Raw genomic sequence first — 11,283 nt, forward strand, 5'->3', positions numbered from 1 at the left:
TCATTACGCTTAAAAATTATTTTTCAAACTTTATTAATTTCTACAATATACGTTTTACACATCTACTACGTATTTCCACCTTGGCCAAAGCCGTATCTGGCAACCCAACGGGGTTAAACAGGTTCCACTGTAATAGTGACACTTAGTGGTAGATTCAATTACTTTGGCCATCTTCCTTCAATTAAATTAAGTCAAAAATATTCAACGATAATTAACCAATACAATTACCATTGAAATAAAAATTTATAAACAGGCAATATAAGTAACACGTTTTCCAAAAGCTGTCATTGCCATCCCCCGAAACATCGGCACCAGTTGTGACAGCTCTGAAACATCCTGGACACCTAATGGCAGTTCTAGTGGGGGCCAGACTCAGCTGTTGCAAAGGTGCCGAAACCAATGGCATCCCTGATGCCTGCTGTGTATTCGATTAATTCAAAGACGGAAGGAGTCGGCTGGATTATTCAGATGAACTTTAGTGAATAAATAGGATGAACGGATCATACATAATGATATACGAAAAAGTGTAGGAATTCAGCTAACATAAGTCTTTCTGCAAAAAAAAACAAACTCTTATTAAATTCTTTCTTCTTCGTCTGTCTTCAAGTTCTTCTTCGACTAGTAATAAAGCATCATGGGATATGTAGTCCATTTGCCGAAGCCAGTGGCAACACTTATGGCTAGCCTCGAAAACAGTGGCACTAATGGCAGGTGTCAGATGAAGTGCCAGTACGAGGTGCCGAGGTCAGCCGAAGTCAGCCGAAGTCAGTGACAACACTGGCAGCTAGTCCCGAAAACAGTGGCACTTGCGGCAGGTGTCAGCGGAAGTGCCAGTACGAGGTGCCGAGGTCAGCCGAAGTCAGTGACAACACTGGCAGCTAGTCCCGAAAACAGTGGCACTTGTGGCAGGTGTCAGAGGAAGTGCCAGTATAAGGTGACGAGGTCAGCCGAAGTCAGTGACAACACTGGCAGCTAGTCCCGAAAACAGTGGCACTTGTGGCAGGTGTCAGCGGAAGTGCCAGTATGAGGTGCCAAGGTCAGCCGAAGTCAGTGACAACACTGGCAGCTAGTCCCGAAAACAGTGGCACTTGTGGCACGTAATGACACCTGCCACCGGAAGTGCCATTAGTAGGTGAGGTGTCACAATTTGCGCTCGGCCCTGCTGTTGTTATTGCAATATATGTCCAAATAATACTATTTATCTGTCAGAAAGACTGAGTGGGTTTTATGTTGCCGCAAATTATGAGAACATATTAGAAAGAAAAAAAAAAGAGGACAACATTTAAGAGGATGATTCTTTGAACTAATCGGACAAGATTTTATTTTGTTGGCAAAATTAAAGTTTTTCTCCTTCCATTTTGTGTCTCAACTGCTTCAAAAAACAGAACAAGTGCTTAAAAAAACCTCACACAGAAATAGAAAGTCTACAGAAAATAGTATGCAATGAAATTAAACTACGTGAGACTTGTATATAATTTTTTATCTCATTTATCACCATGTTTCAACACAAAATACCTTATCACCAAGAGAAATAAATTGGTACGAAATGGGTGAAGAACATAAAAACAATGAATTGGTAAAAATGGTGTTTTGACCCACAGCCTGTCATGCTACATTTGTTAGCTAGCTAGTTTAAGCTACTTCACTTTGTTAGCTCCTAAGACTCTTTAAAAGCAGCGTAAATAATTGTCAGGTTCTATACTGTCAAGAGTAAAACTTTCAAATAGGAATAAAATTTATTATTTCCAGTTGCAGAAAGGCTGTAAAGTGTATTTTTGTTTGTTTTGGAGGAAGAATGTGCAGCAAATCACACTGAACTTAAAAAATAAAAGGTTTTATCCTTTTAAAGCAACACTGTGGTGCCTGGATAAGGATGTAGCTCAGCAGAAACAACCCCTTTGGTGCTGAATAAGAGACAGTAATTAGGCTCCACAGTGTGTAGCAACTTGTTAGACCCACTAATCTATATAAACCCTGTTCCTAAGGGGCGTAAATGTAAAACTAAGTTGAACAAATGCAAATATTTGCATAAATAAAACAACGTAAGAAATACCAATGCTATAGTATTAAATCTAAGCGTTAAGACACTAAGGTCCATAAAACAAAAGATCTGAGTTTAAACAAGTATGTATCCTTTATAAACTGTGCTCTATAGAGGAATTGCATGACAAAGACGCCCAAGAGGGGTCGAACGCAAAAAGAGGCAAGAACCTTCAACCCAAAATTGCTAATTTCACACCCCTCCCAGGCCTGGGTCTCTCTGAGTTTCAGTGATTGTGCCTGCTCTAAAGTAGGACACTCAGTCTGAAGAGGGGATGGAGCAAGGCTGGTGAGACACAGATGAAGATGAGCTGAAGGAATTGAAGAGGAGTAACTGTTAGCTATTTTGAGGAAAATAATACATAAAACAAGAGAAGGAAATTCTAAAATAGAGTAGAAACAGACTGAAGAGAAAAGCTTTATTAGTCAACTAGGGATGAATTTTGTACCGGTGAACCTATAAGTCAGTAAAAACATGGCTGGTAGGGGCATTTGTGCTAAAGCAATAACATTAATTCTTCCAAATCTGCAAGAGGACAAAGTTTTAAAGAGGACACGCAACTTTCGATCAATGTTTTTAGAGTCAATGTGATGAATAACGTCCAAAATTAGATTATTTGCTCCACAATATACATCAAAGTACAACCTGACTACTATTCATCCCTTGACCTTTAGTGCAGATGTATCATCTCAGCGTACAGCAGTTTGTTCCCTTATGTGGCCATGACCAAGAGCTGTAGGACTCAGTCTGTTCCATGATTAATGGAAGAACAAAAATGCACAGTTGGTTCGCAGGCATGTGCATATATCCACATACAAAGCTTCTGCCAGTGCAAGTTTTAAGATGAATTGGCTCTAGACTTAAACAGTATTCTCAGAAACTGAGAAAACATTTTAAATCCATATTAGGGTTCCAAATAGTGATCGATTAATCTATTATTCTGATGATTAATTGATTAATTTGATTTAAAAATCTGGCATATCATGCAAATTTCACACTTAATCCTTTTTATACAATATTACAAAGACAATGAAAGATGCAAATAAACTATTCAATTCATTTTAAAATAAAAAAATTAACACTTTGTGCCTTACAGGCAATAACAGCACTTATATTGTGAAATTTGACAGCATGTTTTTCTGCTTGACTTGGCATCAATAAATTGCAGCACTAATTTGTTGATTACATTTTGGATTAACTGATTGATAACTTGACTGCAAAAGTTTTTTTTTTGTTTTTTTTAGCATAATTTAAACCAACAGAAGCTAAAACTGTGGTACAAGAAGTTTGGGTAGAACATATTTACAGATAATTTTTTTTATCTCAAATGCGAAATATATATATATATATATATATATATATATATATATATATATATATATATATATATATATATATATATATATTTTTTTCCCATTTTTTTTAAAACAATTTTGGCTTTATTACTGAAAATATGTTTTCTTTCAGGAAATGACCTTTTTAGAGTTTGTACACTCCAGTTAACCATTAATCAATTGCTAAATTAGTTAACGATGACTTTAACAATCGATTAATTGTGATTAATCACTTTAGCCCTAGACTTAACTGATTCAAATAAAAGTTTTTTATTTTTATTTTATTTTGTTATTTGTAAGTACTGGGGCTCAGTTTAGCTCTGTTTCAGACAGTGTGGCAGCCGTTCCTGGGGCTTACCTGTGGCCATCTTGCCATCGGCTGCGGCGGGTCCGTCAGGAATAACGCTTTTGACCTGGAGGAACTCATCAGGCTCATCCCCACCGATGATGGTGAAGCCGAACCCCATGTTGCTCTTTTGGAGCGCCGTGGACAGGAAGCTGCCTTTCAGCTGAGTCGGGTCTCGGGTGAACAGGGGTTTCTCTAAAAATGAAAACAAACAAAAGCGATAACCGGTTTAAATATAACCCTCAGTTTAATTCTTTTTTTTTTCCAGTCACTGAAAGAACCTCAAAGCTGGAGCAGGGTGGGGCTCAGAGGGCGGAGGCATGAGGGGGAAAGCTTGTCCACTAGGAAGGGAAACTGGCAGGGTAGCATAACTGGACACAGGTTGGGCCGTGGTGCCGATAGATGCAGGTGAGGTTTAGCAATTCTTACTCCAGATGCAAAAATCCACCCAAATTTTGACCGTCACCGGATCGCTCTCCTCCAAAGCTGATGCCCTCCTGATCAAAATCTTAAGAGCAATTGAAATATTACAAATATTTATATTTTGCAGTTTTGGATTTTAAAAATGTTCTAAGCAGAGCCACTCCCTTCTACTCTCAAACCCCAACTCAACGTTTACACTCACACGTGAAAATGGCTGCAAACAGATGTGCAATTATACAACCGTACATCTTTGGAAAACAGAAGTGGAGCCTCCTGAAACAAGAATGCAGCAAGTGGTCTCTGGAAAAAGCTCTTGTCTTTTCCAGCAGCCATTATACAGCAGTTAAACCAGCTGACCACCACACTGAAACTCTGCCTGGAACTCTGCCTGGGTTGCTAAGTAACCGGCAGGGCTTTGATGGGGTTGCTAGGTAACGGGCAGTGCCTGCTGATTTGTGATGTTACATTCTGGAGGTTATCGAAACAGCTCATTTTCCAAACACCAAAAAGTATTAGCTTAAAACTTTCTGGGTGTTTTTTTAAGCACTTGGGTTGTTTCTAGAAGCAGTAGAAACCTAAAAGGAAGTATAAAAACATTAATTTTAGATTAAAGGTCCACTTAAAGGTTTACAATAAAATGCTTACTCAGATTTTTTTTGTTTCCCATTTCTTCTTTTTGCATTTTGAAGCTCTACTTAGAACAGTCTTAACATTCAGCAGTGCAAAATGTGAATTCTTGCCATTTTTCAACTGGTCTTCAAACTTTGATCAGGAGTGCACGATGGGGCAGAGGGCGTGCAGAGTGCAGCAGTGGTGCAGTTCATGGGTCCAGCAGAAAACATGCTCTCAGCAGGGGATCAGTTCCACAGGAAGATGCTCGGGGAGTTTTAAGGAAAAGTGGGAGAATTTTTTAGAGGAGCGCCTTGAGTAGTAATGTGCGGATCTCAGCCAACAGGATTAGTCACACTTAAGCAAGTCCTACGTCTTTCCACCTCGGAAACTAAATCTGGCTAACAGGAGAGTTTACATCCTTTGTTTGTCGTTACTGGTCCAGATTTAGTGAGCGATTACCCTCACTGTGTTTGCTTATGCACGGAGATAAAACAAGTCATAGTGCATAGTCATTGCACAAATCCCCAAAACGGCCTCAAGGGAGAAGCTTTGCATGCGTACAGTAAGTCACGAGCGCAGGCAGCCATAGGAATGACAGTCAGCCGCGTTTTTCTTCCTTCTTGGCCTACTTACTGACGATGTGCCACAGGGAATAGGGGCTGCACACGGGCTGCTCGAGCAGAACAGTGCAGGCGGAGGCGTAAAGGGGCTGCGGATGCCGCTGCCTATGAGGGCACGTGTTCATCCGCCGAGTCAGAACGCTCCGGAGCGGAGACACTTCGGCGGAAGAGGAGGTGGCGTACGAGGGAGCCCGGCGACCGGTTGTCGGGGAGCGGGACAGGTCGCCGAGGCTGTGGCAGCGCTCGGGCACCGGGCCGGCCTGCGCACGAGGGCGCCTGGGGAGGGTGGCGCTGGGGCTGGCATCCTCCGCTGGCGTTAAAGTGTGAGAAAAGAGGAAGAGGAAGGGGTGAAGTAAAGAGGAGAGAGAGCCTCACTGGACTGGACACAGGTAGTTTGGAGTGGTGCACTATGACAGAAACAAACCTACACTTCCACAGTCCAGTACCTCCTACCGCTGGGAAACGACAGATGGGGAGAATCGAGTCACAATTAAACCAACAAGTTCAGTTAGAGACAGTTTGAACGATTCACTTCAAGCAGGGACAGCTGACCTGATCCAACCACTAAAAGCTGTGGAAAACAAGCAGTTTTAGGTGTAAATATTACCTTTAGAATCAAAAATTCTCTTATTGTCATTGTGCACGAAAGAAAAGATAAAAATTTTTTAAAAAGCAGCTCACAAAGGCATGTCAAATAATTGACTAAAGTAATTACATCTCAGTAAATATAGAAATAGTATAAACAAACAGAAATAACTGTAATGTTAAGAAAAAAATTTATCAATAAATTTATTCATACAACTCCCAATATAGGGATTAAAGTTTTCAACTAATAAGTTAATCTAAAGCTGATTAATCTTATCGGCCACTTCCATAAAATATGAATGTTCTCTTGTCATTTCGATGACGTCTCTACATAAAATAAAAGGGCTAAATTTTTTACGGTAATGTTTTTAAATATAAAAACAAAACGTAAAATTTTAACATTATATTGTGTCACCTGTATTAAATACTGGCTGAATAAACTGAAAATGTATTTTCTCACATTATTAAACTTGGACGTATTTATAAACCATAACCAAGAACTCCATACGTTGCTGAGTAGAAAAATAAAAGATGAAAATAATAATGTGTTAAACACGTAATTCCCCATGAACATAGAGATGTTCATACAGAAGTCTTTGTATGTAAAGGAATGTTAAAACTTCGCTCCAACCGAACAAAAACCTCAAAACCAACCTTGCTTATCGGCGCCATGTTTTTACTGTTTTTCTGCGTCTTCTCCTTCGCAGCACATCAATCATTTCTAAATGAGTTGTCACTGCTCCGTCATGCAGCTCGGCTAAATGACCGCTATTAAGGTGAAACTAAAGGACTTTGCCGAGTGTCTATATTTCATAACTTAAGAAGCTTGTAGAGTATTTATATTTTAAAACAAAACCGCTTAACGTGAATTTTCCATCCCACAAGCGACTCTGTTTGAACCGTTTATCTTTCCCTTTCTGATATAACCCCGCCGCCATCTTTGTTTCTGTTACTTGCGCCGCTTAAAGATGACCGGCGGCGCCCTCTGATGGATGGCAGCCAAACTACAACACTATAATGAGGCGTAAGCGGACGTTATGGAAATAATTTTATTAAAGTAAATCATTAGTTGACAATTAATCATGATTAGATTAATTGTTTGAATCCCTAATCCCAACCAATCTCTACGACGGATGCAGAAAAAGAAAACAAAAGTTTATTCTACAGAAAAATAACCTAAGTTACAAATGTTGATTTTTTTTCTTTTCTGAGATTTCTGAGTTTTTTCAAGCAAACTTTCAACTTTTTATTTACAGATATTTCTCAGTTTTTTTCTAGATCATTTCTGATATCTTTCTAGCAAATTTTAGACATTTCAAGCTCAGAAACTTAGAAGATTAACTTCTCAGAAGATTAATTTCAAAATTTCAGAGTTTTTGACGGAAATGTACTGCTCCTTTAATTTTTTTTAAATCTACAATGACCCTAATATGCCGTCGTAAATCTCCTTCAATTTGAAGAGGAAGGTTTATTTTGAAGATCAGACACAGCCGGGTATTGTAACAAACACTAAAAGCTAATTTGATCAGAAAAATAAACAAGCTTAAAAGAAAACGGTTCCACTTATGCATCATTCTGTGGGGCTTCTAATGTTATTAATGCATTAGAGAAGCTGATAGAATAAGAAACAGCTAATTGGTTAAAACTTGGACACAGTTGTGTGTTTAAAGATGACAGTGAATGCAAAGGTGCGTAAATAATTAAAAATGTCTAAATAATTTATAAAAGCCTTGACCTTTAACTATACTGATAATTTGTGGTCTTAAAGGAGGACAATGAGACCAATTCATTTAAACTCTACCAATTATGATAAGAGAAATCCAACAAGAACTAATAAGGAAAATTGTATATATTTATGCACTTACTTGAGTCTGTGTGAATTAGAGAAAATACATAACATATTTTTAAATCATAGCTATGTATTTGTTGAATAACCATTACACTCCGGAAAAAGAGGAAAATAAATCATTATAAGCCCAAATGCCAATGATAAGTGTGCACAAAATGGCACTGTAATGCTAAAAGGAAAGCTCAAAAGTCAATAACATTCAAGCAAATGAATAAGAGACCTTTAGAAACACAAGGACGATAAAATTCAATCTTTGAAAGGTAAGATTTTGTAATAAAAATCAGATGACTGCATGTCCTTGTAACAGTTGAAACCAGATTTTAACTGCATAAAAAAAAGAGATGTGCTTCATTTCTCGTCAGTTGTTAAATCAAAGCAAACATTTACAGGTTCACTTTCTGCTTGCTAAATGCCAGAATCATAAAATAGATTTTTTTTATTACCGTCTTTAAAACGAGACATTTTCATATATCTCCTGAGCATTTGGTGGAACTGCCTTTTGGAGTTGAGTTTTGGGCAGCACCTAATGATTATTTTAGTTTTGGGTGGCACATATTCACAGACAAAGAATTTATTTTTTATCTTAAAATACATTTTTAACTTAATTACTGCTTTTAGTAAGTTTGTCTTTCAGCAAATGGCATTTTTTTTAGAGTGTAAACTCCAGCTAATAATTATTTTAATAATGGATTAATCACGACTAATCGTTTCAGTCCTGGTTGAGTTGCATGTTTTGCACCAAAACCTGTTCAACTCCAGGACACAGAATCTTCCTCCTTCCTGAACAAAATGTATGCTGAACATTTGCATGGACTTTATACTTGCAAATAGCTATTTGAGCAGAGGAACGCGGGCGGCTCCTTCAGGCATTTGGAAGTTTTCTGATGACGCCACACAAGGAAACGGTGAAATTGAGGTCTTAGCTAAAAATAAATCCACAGGTGGGACTCGAAATACTTAGAAAACTGGCTTTAATTGCATAAATATTTTACATATAAGAAAGAATATCATCTGTATAGTCTTACCTCTGTAGATAGCGGGAAGAGGCAGTGAGGACAGACCCTGACTTTGCATCTGCTGCTGCTGCTGGAGTCTTCTCTTCGCCTCCAGAACCGGGTTCTCAAACTGGGTTCTTCTATTTATATGACTAGAACGATAAAAGAAAGGAAGGAAGGATAAAATTCAGATTTTACTGCGTCCTTCTGGGCATAGATCAGGGTTTCACCAAATCAAAATGAAGACGTTTGAGAACTTATCGATTATGAACAAAATTTAAGACTTGATCACACCAAATGTGTAATATATACATTTGGTGCGATCAAGTACATATAAGTATATATAAGTATATATACTGTATATTCATATGTAGAAATTAACGTGAACTTTGTCAAATTTGGTTTATTTATTCTCCAAAGTCATTTTGTTTAATCAAAATATTATTTTCTCCTGACATTATTAAGTTGTGTTTCGTTCTGCTCTGCTGCTCTTGGCAGTTGGTGGTTACCGTAGTAACCAGTAACTGCCAGCTCCTCCCCTTTTTCTGTTGCCGTCGGCAACCGTGGCACCACTAGTATCAGCACTTTTTTCTTTACAAGTATTATATTTTTTCATATATTTTAGACAAATGTAATACACAGAGTTTTATGTGTAATTTTGTCACTTTTTGTATATATTTTTTAACTGTTATAATTACAGTTGTGCATTTTAGTTGCGTTTAATTTTACAACTATTAACTGTTGTCAACTATTTGCTCTGTAGTTTGTTTAGGTTTATTTACTGTATTTTATTTACCATATAATGAATGTTAGTATATTTTATGTTAAAACATACTAATATATACTTCTAAAAATATATATTAATTGTTATTTATGTTAAAAATGAGATTATTTATGTAGATTAATGATTAAATTAATGTTAATTAAGACTATACGATCACAATTAACTTGTCCATTTTCTGTTGCCATCTGTATTTTACTCGTGATAACACAAAAAAACTCAAACTTTTGCCAAACAGAAAAGTCCAGTGAGAAAATAAATACATAGTATATACGACAAAATCTAAGGCTTGCTATTAGTGTTATTTAAGGCCAAAATAAATTTCAAAAATAAATGTAAGACATTTTAAGGCCTTATCTTGAGATACATAAATTTAAGACTTAATGTTTTCATTTTACATACATGAATATAATATTTTTAAGGATGCTCCGACACACTGTGTGATAAACCATTAGCTGTATATTGCTGTAATGACTAATTAAATGGCTGGTAGTCATTTTGTAAGAGCTGTAGAATAGTTTTGCATATTTAAAAACCAAACAATTGATTCTGGGCTTTTTTCAATAAACAATTCATCAAATTACTTGATAATAATCAAGGAAACCTTGATATCTCCTTTAAATTTAGTTTAAATCGTTGACTACATGTAGTGTAATTTGCCAGCATGGGGTAATTAGTCATCATTAAATATTTCCCTGACTTTATGAGACTTCATTGTGTGCCAACACACACACAGGCACAATTCATCTCCTCTCTACTTAACTTTTAATGAACGCCCTAAAGTACTAATTATGTAACAGTTTTACGGTGGTTTGAGTTAAAGAAGCGCGCAGTGTCTTTTAGATCACAACAAAACAAAACAATACCTGTAGAGGGATATGAAGTACGTACAGGTGACAATTTGTTATTGTTTTTTTTTTAACCCAGGTATATTCTTGTGATTTTCCAAACATATCGAAGTTGTAAAGAACAAAACCCCATAATAGCGAGGAGAGACCACTGCAGCAGTTAGTCTGAGATACACGAGTGCAAATTCTTGCTCCTGAGTTAATCTATTAATAAATACAAGCACCAAAACCGTATCAGACACAGGCTAATAGAAAAACCAAGGCACAGACTGGCTAATAAACTTCCTCCAAAGCCTGCAGGAGCATAAATGGAGAATTTCCTACTGTGAACTACTCATAATAAACATGATTAATACTGCACCAACAAGCTACGCAGGAAAATCAAAGGCAATATTAAAGATGCACTAAACTTACTCGACGTAGTAGCTGCCGTAAATGGGGTCATCGATTTTCTCCCAGCCGTAAGGAAGCTCTGGGGAGAAAACGCACAACACAGAGAAAACAATAATGAAGGTTTTTGTTCGTTCTATTATCACATATCAGCATATTGACTATGCATAGAGAAATACTGCATTGTTTTAATAAAGAGGCATCTGATTTGAAGCTGGACTAGTAAATATTTTTCAATCAATTCTAATTAATTTTAAACTAAAACTCATAACTATACAAAATTCTTTTTTAAAATATCTATTAAAAATACAAATTTAATGCTTTTTAAGACCTTTATGAATGAAGTTTAAGACCTTGTGACAGAAATGTACAAAATAAAATGACATTTTTTACATTGTAGTCGTGCAAAGCTTTTCTGCACAGATGAATGTCAAACAACCAACTGCCAATAAATTTACA

At 36.9% G+C, this 11,283-nt stretch overlaps 1 protein-coding gene across 13 annotated transcripts in view; it reads right to left on the minus strand.

The window, feature by feature from the left end:
- The window catches only part of magi2a (membrane associated guanylate kinase, WW and PDZ domain containing 2a), a 237,516-nt gene that overhangs the window by 58,615 nt on the left and 167,618 nt on the right, over positions 1-11,283 (minus strand). For 12 of the 13 annotated variants that reach the window (XM_016673025.1, XM_016673026.1, XM_016673024.1 and 9 more), the window contains 3 exons: positions 10,849-10,906; positions 8,836-8,957; positions 3,734-3,916 (listed from right to left, as the gene is read on the minus strand). In XM_016673025.1, coding sequence (XP_016528511.1) covers positions 3,734-3,916; positions 8,836-8,957; positions 10,849-10,906 — 363 coding nt within the window. The remainder of the gene's footprint in view (positions 1-3,733; positions 3,917-8,835; positions 8,958-10,848; positions 10,907-11,283) is intronic. The other variant, XM_016673027.1, reaches the window with a different exon arrangement.

The sequence above is a fragment of the Poecilia formosa genome, unplaced genomic scaffold (assembly GCF_000485575.1).
Source record: "Poecilia formosa unplaced genomic scaffold, Poecilia_formosa-5.1.2 Scaffold69, whole genome shotgun sequence".
In the NCBI taxonomy this organism is placed as follows: Eukaryota; Metazoa; Chordata; class Actinopteri; order Cyprinodontiformes; family Poeciliidae; genus Poecilia; species Poecilia formosa.